General features: G+C 48.6%; 1 protein-coding gene across 5 annotated transcripts in view; it reads right to left on the bottom strand.

The window, feature by feature from the left end:
- KCNAB2 (potassium voltage-gated channel subfamily A regulatory beta subunit 2) overlaps positions 1 to 18,132 on the bottom strand; it is a 1,185,210-nt gene that overhangs the window by 728,166 nt on the left and 438,912 nt on the right. For all 5 annotated transcript variants that reach the window (XM_086921729.1, XM_086921727.1, XM_086921726.1 and 2 more), the window contains one exon: positions 4,042 to 4,170. In XM_086921729.1, coding sequence (XP_086777855.1) covers positions 4,042 to 4,118 — 77 coding nt within the window. In that variant the 5' untranslated portion in view covers positions 4,119 to 4,170. The remainder of the gene's footprint in view (positions 1 to 4,041; positions 4,171 to 18,132) is intronic.

Consider the following 18,132-nt stretch of genomic DNA (forward strand, 5'->3'; position numbering starts at 1 on the left):
TGACCTGCCACCTCGGAAAGAACGCTTATGGAGAATCGTAAGGTGACTGCCAGGCCAGAGGCGTTCGTAAAGCTCTGTCAATCTACAAGCAGCAGCTGCAAACACCCTGGCTAATTTAGTCTGGAACTAAATCAACTTACAACGGGGGAATGGCACTCACCAGAAATATCTTGAAAATAGCATGGGGGGGGGGGCGTGCCTTGCTGCCGACGTCCAGTCTGACGGAGCTCCGAGGGTGAGACCTTCTCCCCATAATCCGTTCATTGAATTGTACCCAGATGGCGTGTATTACCAGTTGAAGGTTAGCAAAGCAGATTGGACTGACTCCGGTGTTTCTCTGCCGAGCTGAACGCCAGGTGTGCTGTGCAACGAGGGGCGGCCTACATCGGCGGATGAAGCAGCGGACTGAAGTTTGCCAACCTGCCGAGTGAAGAGCCAGCTGCCTGAAACCGCTGCCGAGAAAGTGCTGATGCCTGGGGACAAAGATAGCGAGTAAGTCTGCTGATCAGCGTGCTGGGGCGAATAGAGTAAACTCGGTGGCCGACCGTACCAGGTGCAGGAGGTGCGGTGTGGAGGACCGGCCTGGTGCGGAGTGGCCTAACCATACGGCGGACTAGAGTTTGGTGAATAGTCAGAGCGCCAAGCTCACAACCGGACATCGCTGCAGAGAAGGCGCTGGCGCTTAAGGGCTGGTGTAGTGGGAGCGCCTGCTGAACGCACCGGCGCCTGCGACTCTTCACTGCCCCGGGTTGCCCTATTGGTGAGGATAACTTAAAGTTGGCGGCCGACATTGCTGGGTGCCGCGGACGCAGGGTGGAAGAAAGACCTGGTGCTGCTGAGAAGACCCGGTGGGAGCCCTCGAGGGCGAAGTCTTATGGGTCGTGCGACCCCATTGTCAGGGTGTCTGGGGGACCCCCATAGAGCGTAGAACCAGGGGATTTGGCGCAACCGGCGGCATTGATGATTAATGACCACAACTAGACTTTGCATTAACACCACGAGTAAACTATCAGCGGACGGGAGGGAGGCACAGAGCTGGGAAGTGCCTAATATGGTGCATGTGAACTTGCATTGGATCTGCGGTGACTAATATTTAGGCACCATAGATGTCAGAAGAGATCCCCCCCCAGAATTGCGCCACTGCAGGTGCATAGTGCGGCGAAGTGGCCGGAATAGCCTCACGGAAAGTGGCAGTGAGCGAGAAGTGGTGGTCACTGCGGGTTGCGGGTCCGAGTGCTGAGCCAGGAACCAACCCCGCTGATCCTTTGATATAACATTGAGGCACATAACGCTAGGGGCTGCCGAAAGGAAGGGACTAACCAGACCACAATGAGGGGTAAAGGGTCACGAACGAATCAGCAAGGAAAATTTGAAAATTTGACAAATTCGCATACAACAAAGACTTTCCCCCACTGACAGAGCGTTAAGGGCCCACAGAAAACAAGTAGCTAAAACAAGACGGAGGGAAGAGAGGGGAGGGGGGAGGAGAAATGCGACACGGCGGGAAGGGGAGGGGGCGGAGCGGGTAAACAAAGACGGACATGCACGCGCCCGTGACTTTTAAGGTCAATGCGCATGCGCATAAGCTTAATGCGCATGCGCATTGACCTTAAAAGTCACGGGCACTGCAAGGAATCGCCACGATTCCTTGCAGTGTAGATAAAGAGTGGATAACTCGCAATACTCTCGCCTTGCTCGATGCGCATGCGCATCGACAGGCGAGACCTAAAAATGAATAAAAACAAGCAGACAGAGGCAAAATAAAGGTGAGAAACGAGCAGAAAGAGACAGAATTAAGGTTAGCAGGGAGCAGACACAGGCAGAATAAAGGTGAGAAACGAGCAGAAAGAGATAAAATGAATAAAAACAAGCAGACAGAAGCAAAATAAAGGTGAGAAACGAGCAGAAAGAGACAGAATTAAGGTTAGCAGGGAGCAGACACAGGCAGAATAAAGGTGAGAAACGAGCAGAAAGAGAAAATAAAGGTGAGAAACGAGCAGAAAGAGGCAAAATAGAAGTCAGAAATAAGCAGAAAGAGGCAAAATAAAGGTGAGAAACGAGCAGAAAGAGACAGAATTAAGGTTAGCAGGGAGCAGACACAGGCAGAATAAAGGTGAGAAACGAGCAGAAAGAGAAAATAAAGGTGAGAAACGAGCAGAAAGAGGCAAAATAGAAGTCAGAAAGCAGCACCAAGAGGCAGAACAAAGGTGAGAAACGAGCAGAAAGAGGCAAAATAAAGGCCAGGAACGAGCAGAAAGAGGGAGAGTAAAGGTCAGAAGAGAGCAGAAAGAGGCATAATAAAAGTCAGAAATAAGCAGAAAGAGGCAAAATAAAGGTGAGAAACTAGCAGAAAGAGGCTGAATAAAAGTCAGAAGAAAGCAGAGAGAAGCATAATGTAGGTAAGAAATGAACAGAAAGAGGCAGAATAAAGGTCAGGAGCGAGCAGAAAGAGGCAAAATAATAGGCAGAACAAGCAGAAAGAGGAAAAATCGAGGGCAGGACCAAGGAGAGAAGACACAGAAAACTAGCATAAAACGAGCAGAGGAGGCACACAACCGAAGGCAGCAGAGAATAACAGGCTGCAGGAAAGCTGGACAGAAGGAACGTCACAGGGTGAGCTGGCGTGAAGACCTGCTTCCGCGTGCCCCCCACTTTTCTTACCATGCGCCCACTGACAGACCCACTCATATACTCATGCACCCACTCACAGACCTACTCAGACATTCACACACCCACTGACAAACCCACTCGGACACTAACACCCACTCACAGACTCACTGTCAAAGGTTAGTGGTTACACTAAGGATTTTTTTTACTTAGAAATCCACTGAAAAAACCCCAAAGGTTATGGGGACGTTGTAGTTGGGAAACTACATTTAAAAAACCTTAGAAATTCACTGAAAAAAACCAAAGGTTTCAGGGACATTCTAGTTCGGCTCAGATTTCACGCTTTTAAAACCAGCGAAATTCAGCAGTTATAGTTAGCTGAGCGGACTATAACTTACGACCCCGCAATGCACTGCTTATGACCTCACATATTACCGCATATGGTCAGTGAAATCACTGACGTCATCATCCACAGAAGCCCACACCCACCCACCCCCTCCCTCCATCTTTGCAAGCCTCTCTATTGTTAATAAAGATTTACAAAAACATTATAAAAAAGCATTAGCAAAAGCAATCAGCAGGCAGCAAATGCAAGAACGACTGACTTTTTCTTTAGTTCAGGTGTTAGTAAAGACCTTTCAATTTTACTAAAATTATGTGTCTAACATGGTTATTTACAGAGGGTTTCAGCCAGTCAGCCATTGGCTGACTTCACTATGAGTTACAGCATGCTTTCCTTTCACAAGGAGCACATCCACACACAAACTATTTCCCTTCAGTGCCAGGGATTACTATTGTAATATGTGCTTTTTGAAGACAAAAAAGTATTTTTCTCCTTTAGCCTATATTTCTTTTTAGATTGACGAGGGCACACAATGAAGTTTTGGAAAAACCATGACAGAACAAAAGAAGGTTTACCAAAGCCAAAAGGCTGGTTGACAACTCCAGACCAATTGGCTTTGCCGCTATTTGTTTCTATAAGTGCTATCTCATCATTCTTGAAGAAAATTCAATTATTAACTGCATTTTGTCCACCTTCATTGTTTTTTCTCTCTTGGTCCACAGTCTGTTGGTGTTTTAGTTTTGTTTTAGATTCCAAGTTTCACGTAGATTTGGTTTCTTTGTTCACTGTAAGGAGATACTTAGTCTCCATTGCTGTTCTGTCTGTAAAGCAAATTGACTCCTGATATTCGTAGGGTTTGTGCTATATTAAAAGATTAAATAACCATGGCTGGAAGCTGAATGAAGAAAAACAATTATCACTTGCACAGTTATAGAAATATAATCAGAGAAAAGCAATACATTCTAAACAACTGTGGAAGAACCTGTATTCATATAAAATCGGTCCAATGGAGGAAGCACACTAGGACAGGGAGCTTCTTAACGATATGGACAAAACGAGAACAAGAAGGTGAACGTGAATATCTTTCTCACCTGTAAATCATTCCTGGGGAGCCAGTCTGCCGTAACGAAAGTCGCGCCGGGGAATCCGTGGTTGATTCCGGATACATCGAGCCAGCGTCAGAGTTAAAAATAGACCTTCTGTTCACCCTCTAAAAATACCTAAGAAGAGAGAAAAAACAAGTTTGGTTTGTATTGTGCATGAAATTCCAAAAGACTTAGTTAGAACTACATTACAACATCAAAAAACTGTCTAAAAACGGTGTACGTTTAAGAGAACCAGATACACACCCGATATTAAGGGTATCCACATAAAGTTATTTTACATACAGCACAGTTAAATGAAAGCAATCTCAGTGAGTGATTATCCTGAAAATCTGCCATGGATTATGGCCTTGTGATTCTATGCTCAACATGCCAAAATCACAAGGAAGGCTTCGGAAAAACTCTTCAGCTCTTCTCTACCAGAGTACCAGCTCAAAAACCACGATTAAAGAAACCGTAGACTGAGTAATTTTACAGCTCGAAGTGTTTTCTGTATTCAAATGCTGTAATTTATTCTGCCATCTAATGGTTGGCTCCAGAATAGTTGGGGGGGGGGGGGGGGGGGGGGGGGGGGTTGGGGGTGGTATGTCCGTCCCCTGTGGAGCATCAGACGGCGCCTCTGATGTTCCTGTGCGTAATCACCATCTTCTGATTCTTTTTATCTTTTCTGGTGAACTTCCTGTCTGTTCCTGTATTTTCCCCACCTGTTTGTATTATCTTTCATTTCTGGGGAGGTGGGTGGGTCACATGTGAATCCAGAAAACTCTTCAAGCTGCAAAACTACTCCTACCTGGAAGTAACTGTTAGACCTGGCATCTTTGGCGTGGTTTTCCCCTATCTTTTTGCCTCTACCTCCTGTATTTTTGATGCTGTGCTGGATTTCGTTTTTGCTGGTTTAGATGCTTTGGACACTCTGCCACTGCTGATCAGTGCCAGAGTGTAAGTGCTCCCTATGTAAATTGCTATTCTGATTGGATATACATGTTTGGCATATTTGTATCACCATGAAGTCCCTAGTAAAGTGCACCGGGTGTGCTAGGGCTGGTGATGACAAATGCTACTAGTGGGCCTGCAGCACTGATTGTGCCACCCACAGGAGTAGCTCTAAAATACTGTCTCAGGCCTGCCACTGCAGTGCCTATGGGCAGTTTAGAAACTGCCATGTCCTCCTGGTCAGTCACCCCTATGGAAGGCCCAAGGTACCCCCCTGGGCAGGGTGCAGTGTATGTGAAAGGTAGAGCATGTACTGGTGCAGGTGACATGCTCTGGTAGTGAATTACAGCCATTTTCGTTTTTCACTACTGTAAGGCTATCTTGCTCCGTAGATTAACATGGAGGATGCTGGCTACAGTGGCTTCCAGCATTTCTTCTCATAGGAACACAATAGGACATAAGTATCTAGTATCCCTGAACTCAGAATTTAATAACACATCTTTTAGGAAGGGTTGTTTTTAAATCCAGTGTTTGAGAACAGCACTTTTAGAAAGTTGCTGTTCTTTTGTCTGACCCTTCTGTGTGCCTTGGCCTGTTTGTGGATTGACTGTCTGGTTTGAGAGTGACAGGGGCTGGGGATTCCCCAGGAGGCTGGCTGAGTCAGCCCTAGGCTGAATGACTGCATTTGCAACCTGAGTGGTGGGAGGAGTTAGCACCTGGGCCTGAATAGGGCTGTGCCTGCTTTCCACAATGCTGGCTCCACCTCCTGCTGGGCGGCTGACAACCCTGCCCCTCACTCTGAAAGGAAAGGAGCAGCCAGGAAAACAAAGTACTCAGGAGACACCCAGAACTGGTTCAGACCGGGCTCAGGGCCCACTTGCACAAAGAGAACAAAGACTTTTAGGGGTATAGGAACAGGACCTATGACAACAGAAAATTAGATCATCCTGGAATCAAGAAGGAACCTCTGACAAGGAGAAAGCGGACTCTGAAGAAGGAAAACTGTCCTGCTGTTGCTCTGCTGGACTGACCTGCTGTTGCTTTGCTGCCAAGGAGAAGGGAAGGACTTTGCTAGTGTGCTGTTTACCCTGTCTTGAAGGAATCTCCAAGGGCCTGAGAAGAGCTGGCTCCCTTTTCTGAAGTCCCAGGAACAAAAGGACTTAACCCCCCAGCTTCCCTGAACTCTGCTGAGAGAGTTTTGTCCTTCCTAGAGTGCTTGATCCAGTTGTGGGGCCTCTGGAAGTTGTACCTGTGCTGGGAAGCTTGAAACTAAGCTTGAGAGACTTTTGCAATTGAAAAGTGTCACATTGCTCGCTTGCGGAGCGCATCCCCGACAGTGCGAGAAGATTCCCACCGCTACGAAGGCCGAGATTGTCGCAGCGCCTGACGCCGCTGCCAGAGCCATCGCATCCTTCGTTTGCGGGACGCACCAGACCGGTGCGGGAAAGTCAAACATCGCTGCGAGTGCCGTCGCAGAGCCTGTCGTCACTGGGTAAGATCGCCGCACCGCTCGCTTACGGGCCGCATCACGTCGCTGCGAGTGTCGTTGCAGAAACCATCGCATCGAGGAGCTGCGAGAGAGAAGATCACTATTGGTCCATGCATCGTCGCCCCGGAGATCGTTGCAACTCCAAAGTTCGTCGCATCGTGCCTTTGCGAGAACAAACTTCCTACGGAACCTCAGCACCGGAATCCATACAAGTGGCCTTCCTCCTCATACAGACCGGATTCGTCGCAACACGCCCGCTGCTGCAGCAGGGCTGTCTCATCACCCCCCCCCCAGGGTCTCAGGAGCAACGCATCCCTTGTTTTCCACCGCACCAGCTTCTACTTTTGGAACTTTGTCGCAACTAAAAGGTACTGTGAGTAAACGTGACGCAACTGTGAACTTTTCACGCATCTGTGGATTATTTTATCGCAACCTAAAGAACTTACATTACAACCCTACAAACTCTTTTTAAACCATATTCTTGAACTGTGTATGTTGGATTTTTGTCGTTTTGGTCTTGTGTAGTTTAGATTAAATACCTTTATTTTTCTAAACTGTTGTGGAGTCAGTTTGTGGTGTTTTCACTGTGTTACTGTGAGTGTTGGTACAAATACTTTACGCATTGGCTCTGGTTAGCCTAGACTGCTCATGCCAAGCTACCTAGAGGGTGAGCAGGGGTTATCTCAGAGGGTTATCTCCTTGCCCTGACTAGAAGCAAGGGTCCCTATTTGGACAGTGGTACCTACCTCTGCCAACTAGAGACCCCCAGTTCTAACATTGGTGGTCAGGCAGAGGGATTTGAACTTGTATTTGTACTAGACCCACAGTAATTGGTGTACATCACTAGTGAGTGCAGACCACTACGCCACCGCATACTACTCGTTTTTGATTTTTTGACTTTTTTTGAGTAACTCTTCTTAAAAAATCATGTCTTTGAATGGGAAGGCACCCAGTAAGGAAGCAGAATTAGAGTTTTGCATTGAGGATCTGTATTCTTACAAAGTTACACAGCTTCAGCAATTCTGCAACAAGTTTGAGTGCCCAATAAAGAGCGGCTAAAGGAAGGATGAGCTGCAAAGAATCTTGAAGGCCCATTGGGAGGCCCAAGAAGGAAATAATGATGTTAGTGGGGAAAATGGTTTTCAAGTCACAGATCTGCCAGTGGGCATAATAGGCTCAGGAGCTGGCAGCAACCCTTCCAGCAGGGGCCTCACCCCAGAAGAATTACAAGAAAATCAGAGAGTAAGAGAATATGAGTTGGAAGTTCTGAAAATGAAAATTAAGCAATTGGAAATGGATAAAGAGAGAGAAAAGGCGGCGGAGGAGAGCAAAAGTGCCCGCGCCTTGGAGGAAAAGAAATTGCTTTTGGCTCATGAGTTGAGCATGAGAGAACTGGATCTTAAAGCCAAGGAGGTGGATGCCAGTTCAAATGGTGGCAGCGCGCAGCCAGTGCATGGGGGTTAATTATATATTCCCAAAGACCTGGTGCAGAATTACCATAGGAGTGAGGATATTTATGCCTGGTTCACTTCGTATGAGATTGCATTGAGAATGACTGGTGTGCCCGAACAGCATTGGGGGGCGGGCCTGTGGAAACATTTTGAGGCTTCTGGGAGGAGCAGCTCTAGAGCCCTTAGAGATGGCAGGTGCCATGACCTACCCCAATATGAAGGAGGCCTTATGTCTCAGTTATGGCCTTACTCCAGAGCAGTATAGACTGCAGTTTAGAAACTCCAAGAAGAGAGAGTCTGAGACCTGGATGGAATGTGTGAATCAGTACTCACGTGCACTGGAAGGTTGGATGTAGGGCAGTAAAGTAACTGATTTTAAGGGGTTGTTGCATTTAATCAGTTGGGAGCACTTGAGTAGTCTTTGTGTTCCAAAGCTGCGCCAGCACCTTTTAGACAGCAAGCTGACAGACCCCATTGAGCTTGCTAAGGAGGCGGACCGCTGGACCAGTACCAGGGTCCACAGAGGAATTGTGGGTACCACAGCCAAAGGTGGGCAGGGTCCCCAGCAGAAGAGTGGGGGGGGGGGACAAGGGTAACCAAAAGGAGTTCTCACAAGGGCCCCAAAATAGTTCCCAGGAAAAGTAATCCCAATCCCCCAAACCTAGACAGCCATGGCCCCCTAAGGGCAGGCGGGACAATAGAGACAGAAGAGATAACCAAGGTCCCCCTACCTGCTATCACTGCAATGAGGTGGGCCACATTGCTCCAAAATGTCCCAAGAAGAAGCTAGCACCCACTGGTGCTCCCGCCCCAGCGTTAGCAAGTGTAGCTTTGGGAGGGGATTTGGTTACTAGTGACTGGGGGGAGCTAGCAGTTATGACCCTTGTCTCGCTAGGAGACCGAGAGATGGTCCAGGAAACCATACTGCCCTCTAACACTAAGAAGTATGGGCGGAAGGCGGCCATCAATGGGAAGGAGGTTGAGGCTCTGAGAGACACAGGAGCCAGTGTGACATCCGTGAGGTGTCAGTGGGTGTCTGAAGAGCACATCATCCCTGATGTACTCCGCCCTGTAGTGGCAGCTGACAGCTCAGTGCGCCTCTGCAAGCTGGCGCATGTTTCCTTTTAATGGGGGGGGGGGGGTCTCTGGTCTTTTGGAAGTAGTTGTCAGTGATGCCTTGCCTGTAAACTGTCTGTTAGGTAACAACCTGGAGAGTTCTCCATGGAAGGATGTAGAGCACAGAACTCATTTGGAAATGTTGGGTCTGCCTGCGTGGATCTTTGTGAACACGCGTGCTATGGCAGCCAGTAGGGGTGACTCAGCAGAACTGGAGCCTGAAACAGTGGCCCAGAGACCTGCCAGGAGAGGAAGAGGCAAGGGGCGCGGGAAACCCACTCCAGGAGTTCCCATGGTCCAGGAAGGAGCAGAACCTGAGGGGGATGCCCTGGAACGTACAGGGGAACAGGTGGCCGAACTGGGAGACCTACCTGAGCTGACCCATTGGCAGCAAGAAGGAGGTCTTTCCAGGGAGGAGTTCTGCCAGGCGCAGAAGGAATGCCCTTCCCTCGATGGTCTGCGGCAACAGGCTGTAGATCAGGCAGCAGGTGGAGCAGTCAGAGACCACTTTATCTACTGGGAAGATGACCTACTATATAGCGAGCCTAAGTTTGCTGAGCCCGGTGCAGCCCGTGTGCTGGTGATACCCGAGCGCTTCAGAAGCTTCCTAATGGGTCTGGCTCATGACGTGCCTCTTGCAGGACATCTGGGGCAAGACAAGTCCCTGAACCGGCTTGTCACCCACTTCCACTGGCCCCAGATGAGAAAGCACGTTGGTTCCTTTTGCAGATCTTGCCAAACCTGTCAAGCCAGTAGCAAGACTGGAATGAAGTTGAAGGCATCCCTTCAACCCTTCCCAGTGGTGAGCACCCCTTTCGAGCGGGTGGGCATAGACATAGTAGGGCCCCTGGACCCCAAGACAGCCTTAGGCAACAGGTTCAAACTGGTCTTGGTGGACCATGCCACCCGGTACCCGGAAGCAGTCCCTCTCAGGACAATCACTGCACCCGTGGTGGGCCGTGCATTGATGGGGATCTTTTCCCGTGTGGGGTTCCCCAGAGAGGTGGTCTCCGACCGGGGTACCAACTTCATCTCTAAGTACATGAAGTCTCTGTGGGAGGAGTGTGGGGTAACTTATAAGTTCACCACTCCGTACAGCCCTCAAGAAAATGGGTTGGTTGAAAGGTTCAACCGGACCCTAAAAGGTATGATTATGGGCCTAGCGGAGCCCATGAGATGGAAGTGGGACGTCTTGTTACCATGCCTGTTGTTTGCCTACAGGGAGGTGCCTCAGAAATCCTTAGGGTTCAGTCCCTTTGAACTCCTGTATGGCCACCCTGTTAGAGGACCTCTCTCACTGGTGAAGGAGGGTTGGGAAAAGTCCCGTGGCAAAACCCCCCAGGATGTGTTCAGCTATGTGCTGGCCATCCGCAACCAGACACAACGCTTCAGGAAGCTCGCTCAGGCGAACCTGGAAGCAAGCCAGGAAGAAATGAAAAGATGGTACGACCAGAATACCACTCTGGTCGAATTTCAACCTGGGCAGAAAGTGTGGGTGATGGCACCAGTGGAGCCTTGCCCAAGACAAATGGACTGGGCCATATGAGGTGGTGGAAAGGAAGAGTGAGGTAACCTACCTGGTTAACCTGAGGACTCCCAGGCAGCCCCTGAGAGTCTTGCATGTGAACCGCCTCAAACCACACTTTGAGAGGTCTGAAGTAACCATGCTCATGGCTACAGATACAGGAATGGAAGAGGATAGTGATCCTCTCCCTGACCTCCTGGCAGTTAAGGAGCAAGATGGGTCAGTGGATGGTGTGGTCCTCTCGCCCACCCTGACCCCAGAGCAGCAGAGTGACTGTCGCCAAGTGTTGAGTCACTTCTCCTCCCTGTTCTCCCTGACCCCAGGAGTCACCAACTGGTGCGTCCATGATGTGGACACTGGAGACAGTCTGCCTGTGAAGCATACATTTTACAGGGTAGCTGACAAGGTCAGGGCCAGCATCAAGGAAGAGGTTTCCAAGATGTTGGCGCTAGGGGTGATTGAGCCCTCCAGCAGCCCCTGGGCTAGCCCAGTGTTCTTGGTACCAAAAGCTGCTGCGTCAGATGCCACTCCAGAACTCAGGTTTTGCGTGCACTACCGTGGGCTCAATGCAGTCACGAAGACTGACGCACACCCCATCCCCAGAGCTGATGAGCTAGTGGATCGGTTGGGAGCTGCCCAGAACCTCAGTACATTTGATTTGGCTTCTGGGTACTGGCAGATTGCCTTAACTGATGGGGCCAAAGACAGGTCAGCATTTTCAACGCCAGAGGGGCACTTCCAGTTCCGAGTCACTGGAGAACCCTTGAGATTTACCCGGAGCATTCAGGGCAATGCCCTAGATACGGAGAAGCAGACGCGGACTTCATTCATATGGACTGGTCGTGCCCAGAATTGCAAGGCTTTTGGACGGATGTCCTGACGGTGTTAAAAGAAGGGATGGGAGATAGCAGGAGAGATTCAGGTGGTGCTGCTGGGCCTGCTGACTAGACCCCAGAGGAAAGGTTTAAGCAGATGATTTGTCTTCCTGGGATTAGTGTTGGCAAAACGACGGATTGCCATATCACGGCTGAGCTGTCGACTGCTCAAAATGATGCAATGGAAACGAGACATGATAGAATGGGTGACTGCTTAGGTGCTCAGAATGCAACAAACCAGGAGGGATGAAAGGGGGGAGGATGACGTGCGGGAATGGAGGACGATGCTAGGTGAACTAGCAAACGACAGAGAGGACAGTGAAATAAACGAGGAAGAGGATGGGGGCGTACAGGAAAGAAGCGGACTAAAGGCGGGGGAAAAAACCTAGCCACGACCTCTCGGATATTGAATAGACTCGGACTGTGCGTCTAAGAGACAAGTAGCTATACTGAAAGGGAAGTTGCCAGACATGGTCGGGGAGGGAAATTCGCATTTGAGGTTGAGAGGTGTTGGAGGGGAGAATTACATAGCCACGAGCCGGTTCCTAATACTTAAACAATTTGGATCATGCGGGACAATTCCTGGGGGTTGGAGTGGGACAGAGAGGCACGTATGAAAACGGAATGTTCTTTATTGTAAATGGATCAGATTATAATTAAGTGATGTGATCGAATTGCTCCTCATATGTGTATCTTGCTCTGCTGCTTCTCAGATGAGCCCATGAGAACATGCACATTTATTTTGTAATGATTCTGCAAATGTTAATAAAAGATAGATATATATATATATATTGACGCCCCAAACTTGCCCTCGCAAAAAGCAGCACTCCAAACCAGCGTTCCTTCACAAGGCTTTATTCAGGTACAAACATCCACTGCCTCGCGATGCGGGTATCAGTTGCTCCATCCTTCAATGCCTGACGCGTTTTTATGGTTTGCCCAAAATGCATAAGAATCAACAGGACCCACCTTATCGACCAATAGTTTCTACAATTGGCACCCCCACAGAAGCGATCTCCAAATATGTAGACAATATTTTAAGACCTTATATTTCATTATCTCCATCCTACATTAAAGATACTGGAGAAATAATAGCAAAGGTGGAAAACCTAGCATTCGATGAGAATAAAGATCTTCTTGTAACGCTTGATGTTGAAGCGTTATATAGTAATATCCCACAGAAAGGAGCTCTCGATGCCACTATATGGTTCATAAATCTACATCAAATACCCTGCGACAAGCAATTCGTCCACGAGTGCTTGTCTATAGCACTACAGGAGAATGTTTTCCAATTTGGAAACCGCATGTATCAGCAGATCAAGGGCGTGAGCATGGGGGCAGCCATGGCTCCGTCCATAGCTAATATATATATGGCTCTTTTTGAAGCCCGCAATATATATAATGAGATGGCCCCATTCTACGAGTCTGTTTCCCACTGGCACAGGTACATTGATGATATTTTTTTCATCTGGACCAGTGGGGAACAGACTCTCAAAGAATTTCTAGAGTGGATAAATCTTGCAGATGAAAACCTCCACTTCACTGCCAAGTTCAATGCCAGTCAAGTGGAATTCCTGGATGTAATCATCAGAAACGAAAATAATAAATTAGAAGTGGACCTGTATACTAAACCCACCTCTAGAAATACCCTGCTCCATTTTTCGAGCTACCACCCTAGGAGCCAAAAGGATGGAATACCCTTCTCACAGTTTCTCAGAGTAAGACGAAACTGTACAAATATCAAGGACTACGATATTCAATCCGAAAAAATGAGGAGAAAATTCCTCGACAGAGGATACCCTCATCGATTAGTCCGACAAGCTTACAAGAGAGCCCGATATACGATCGGGACGCACTCTTGAGACCCAAGAATGAGGCCCAGGAACCCAAATTGGTGTGTGTCACACGACATTCTACCATGAATGCCACAATTAGACAGATAGTAAATGCGAATTGGCATTTACTAAATATAGAGCCCTCTAAACCTAAGCTGAAGAAACCGATGTTTGCCCATCGAAGAAATAAGAACCTTAGGGACTTTGTAGTAAGATCAAGATACATAGGTACGTCTGAAAAGCCCCCCTTCATACAAAAATCTATACAAGGTGCGAATCCTGTGAAAGGCACCTCAAGATGTGGCTCCTGTCAATCCTGTAATGACATTATAGCAGGAGAAACATTTCAGTTAAATGGTTATAACATCAAAGCCAACGACTTATGGACATGCAACACCAGCAACGTTATTTATCTGCTCCTATGCCCTTGTAATTTGGGATATGTGGGCGAAACTTCCAGACCCATAAAAATCCGGCTGACAGAACACAGGTCAGCAATTAAGACTAAAAAATTATCTGCGCCCTTAGTTGCACATTTCATGGATTTCCAACATGCTCCATCAGATTTGCGATGGCGCATTCTGGAGAAGATCAGTATTCCTAACAGTAAGGGAGGAGAAAGGATAAGAAAGAAACGAGAAGTTTTTTGGATCTTTTCCCTTAAGACCTTCACCCAGGGCCTCAATAATGAATTGCCCTGGGAGAATGACATTTTATAAATACTAGTGTGAGAAAAATTCCCAGGACATCTAACGTATACAGTGAACACTCGGGATAGGTCAGTAATCAAGCAGGAAAATCAAGAATATAACAATTTCTAAATAAAATATATATTTTTAATGGATATTAATTTAAAACAAGCATTAGAAATGCAATAGGTCTCGCAGCATTAGAGTTAGTGCTTTTAGAATTGTTTATGGGTTTTTTTGTAAATCTTTAGCATTTTTGTTTCCTGTAGCCAATGCTAAAGAATTAAAAAAAAAAGCCATAAACATTTCTAAAAGCTCTAACTCAAATGCTCCGAGACCTATTGCATTGGAAATGCAATAGGTCTCGCAGTAGGAAAGTTTGAGCTATAGGTGTTATTTTTTTATTTTTTTTTTATTCATGTGTTGTTTTTTCTAAATAGCTAAATTAATAGCTTTCTTCTTTACAAAGCCAATAGTTATAATTTTTGTAAATGTGACACCTCTAGCATTTGTAAAGCAACATGTTTTGTATTAACGGGACTTATCTGTGACTTATATGTATTGATATTAAAAAAATCAATGGCTTTAAAAAACAATCAATAATTAATAAGTAAATAAAATGGATTTTATTTTATATTGCCAATAGCTTAAAGTTTATTACATATATTTAGTGAAGATGCTGTGGTTGCGCTGAGTGAGGGTGAGTGAGGGTGAGGGTGAGTGAGGGTGAGGGTGAGTGAGGGTAAGGGTGAGTGAGGGTGAGGGTGAGTGAGAGTGAGGGTGAGTGAGAGTGAGGGTGAGTGAGGGTGAGTGAGGGTGAGTGAGGGTGAGTGAGGGTGAGTGAGGGTGAGTGAGGGTGAGTGAGGGTGAGTGAGGGTGAGTGAGGGTGAGTGAGGGTGAGTGAGGGTGGGTGAGGGTGGGTGAGGGTGAGTGTGGGTGAGTGTGGGTGAGTGTGAGGGTGAGGGATTGAGGGTGAGGGGTTGAGGGTGAGTGAGGGTGAGGGGTTGAGGGTGAGTGAGGGTGAGGGGTTGAGGGTGAGTGGGGGTGAGTGAGGGTGAGGGTGAGGGGTTGAGGGTGAGTGAGGGTGAGGGGTTGAGGGTGAGTGAGGGTGAGGGGTTGAGGGTGAGTGAGGGTGAGTGAAGGTGGGTGAGGGTGAGGGGTTGAGGGTGAGTGAGGGTGAGGGGTTGAGGGGGTGAGGGGTTGAGGGTGAGTGAGGGTGATGGGGTGAGGGGTTGAGGGTGAGTGAGGGTGAGTGAGGGGTTGAGGGTGAGTGATGGTGAGGGTGAGTGAGGGTGAGTGATGGTGAGGGTGAGTGAGGGTGAGGTGTTGAGGGTGAGTGAGGGTGAGGTGTTGAGGGTGAGTGAGGGTGAGGTGTTGAGGGTGAGTGAGGGTGAGGTGTTGAGGGTGAGGTGTTGAGGGTGAGGCGTTGAGGGTGAGGCGTTGAGGGTGAGGCGTTGAGGGTGAGGCGTTGAGGGTGAGGCGTTGAGGGTGAGGCGTTGAGGGTGAGGCGTTGAGGGTGAGGCGTTGAGGGTGAGGCGTTGAGGGTGAGGCGTTGAGGGTGAGGCGTTGAGGGTGAGGCGTTGAGGGTGAGGCGTTGAGGGTGAGGCGTTGAGGGTGAGGCGTTGAGGGTGAGGCGTTGAGGGTGAGTGAGTGAGGGTGAGTGAGTGAGGGTGAGTGAGTGAGGGTGAGTGAGAGGGTGAGGCGTTGAGGGTGAGTGATGGTGAGGGTGGGTGAGGGGTTGAGGGTGAGTGAGGGTGAGTGAGGGTGAGGGGTTGAGGGTGAGTGAGGGTGAGGAAAAGAAAGCCCTTCGATCACATTTCCACTACTACTGCAATACATTTCCCCATTTGAAAGCTCCACACGTGAGAAAAACACAAGAAAACATCTCAGAACAAAAAAAATACCACATTTCTCATGGATGTGCAAAGCGGCATGTAGATCAATGCAGGACTCCTAGGGGTCTAACGGACACATTACAGCTCCCACTGACTCTAGTGATGTGCTATATATTTCACTTCGTCTCCGGAATGGATGCAGCTCTGGAGCCAACAAGAGGAAATCAGGGGACGATCGGGGGTGCAAGGGAAATCGGAACCCCGGCAGGAGAAGATCAGGAGCTAGGAAAAGATCGGGAGGCGGAGAGTTGAGGCAGGCAGTCAGGCATGGGAGGGGAGGAGGAGGGGGGAGGAGAGCGAAAGGATCGAAGACACGGCGGGTAAAATAAACAAAACAAAAAAAAAGCCGGAGGGAAGAGAGGGGAGGGGGGAGGAGAAATGCGACCGTAACATCCAAGTGCGTTCACCGGGAGAGAGGCGGCCACAGCTTCGAAACACGGCCTTGAAGGGGCGACTGTGGGCTGGAAGAAGACGGCATGGGCTGGGAAGGCGGGCGGGGGATTGGGGTGGGGTGGGGGGTGAGGTGGGGAGAGGCAGAATGAAGCAGGCGGACAACAGATCGCGGAGGAGAAACGATCAAGGTAGAAAGAAGAAGGATTCAGAAAGTTAGAACACTACAAAGTAAGTGACAACAACATGGGGGAGCGGAGGGGATGCGCATGTAGGCACTTTGAGGACCACAGCCATTAATTAGTACATCAGCATACACGAACAAAACATGAAAGTCCCTAGATGCAAAACTGAACAACAAAACGAGAGACGCTATGAACAATGCTTATGGAAGAAAGCCACGTGTCCAGGCAGTTCGACTAAACAGCAAATAGTTATGCTGAAGGCAGGCTGCCACACAACAGCTAAGTTGAACCAAAGAAAGCCCTTCGATCACATTTCCACTACTACTGCAATACTGGGGGGAGCGGAGGGGATGCGCATGTAGGCACTTTGAGGACCACAGCCATTAATTAGTACATCAGCATACACGAACAAAACATGAAAGTCCCTAGATGCAAAACTGAACAACAAAACGAGAGACGCTATGAACAATGCTTATGGAAGAAAGCCACGTGTCCAGGCAGTTCGACTAAACAGCAAATAGTTATGCTGAAGGCAGGCTGCCACACAACAGCTAAGTTGAACCAAAGAAAGCCCTTCGATCACATTTCCACTACTACTGCAATACATTTCCCCATTTGAAAGCTCCACACGTGAGAAAAACACAAGAAAACATCTCAGAAGAAAAAAAATACCACATTTCTCATGGATGTGCAAAGCGGCATGTAGATCAATGCAGGACTCCTAGGGGTCTAACGGACACACAAGAGGAAATCAGGGGACGATCGGAGGCAGGCAGGCAGGCATGGGAGGGGAGGAGGAGGGCATGGGAGGGGAGGAGGAGGGGGGAGGAGAGCGAAAGGATCGGAGACACGGCGGGTAAAATAAACAAAACGAAAAAAATACATTTCCCCATTTGAAAGCTCCACACGTGAGAAAAACACAAGAAAACATCTCAGAACAAAAAAAATACCACATTTCTCATGGATGTGCAAAGCGGCATGTAGATCAATGCAGGACTCCTAGGGGTGTAACGGACACATTACAGCTCCCACTGACTCTAGTGATGTGCTATATATTTCACTTCGTCTCCGGAATGGATGCAGCTCTGGAGCCAACAAGAGGAAATCAGGGGACGATCGGGGGTGCAAGGGAAATCGGAACCCCGGCAGGAGAAGATCAGGAGCTAGGAAAAGATCGGGAGGCGGAGAGTTGAGGCAGGCAGTCAGGCATGGGAGGGGAGGAGGAGGGGGGAGGAGAGCGAAAGGATCGGAGACACGGCGGGTAAAATAAACAAAACAAAAAAAAAGCCGGAGGGAGGGGAGGGGGGAGGAGAAATGCGACCGTAACATCCAAGTGCGTTCACCGGGAGAGAGGCGGCCACAGCTTCGAAACACGGCCTTGAAGGGGCGACTGTGGGCTGGAAGAAGACGGCATGGGCTGGGAAGGCGGGCGGGGGATTGGGGTGGGGTGGGGGGTGAGGTGGGGAGAGGCAGAATGAAGCAGGCGGACAACAGATCGCGGAGGAGAAACGATCAAGGTAGAAAGAAGAAGGATTCAGAAAGTTAGAACACTACAAAGTAAGTGACGACAACATGGGGGAGCGGAGGGGATGCGCATGTAGGCACTTTGAGGACCACAGCCATTAATTAGTACATCAGCATACACGAACAAAACATGAAAGTCCCTAGATGCAAAACTGAACAACAAAACGAGAGA

The sequence above is a fragment of the Lissotriton vulgaris genome, chromosome 5, assembly GCF_964263255.1.
Source record: "Lissotriton vulgaris chromosome 5, aLisVul1.2, whole genome shotgun sequence".
Taxonomy (NCBI): Eukaryota; Metazoa; Chordata; class Amphibia; order Caudata; family Salamandridae; genus Lissotriton; species Lissotriton vulgaris.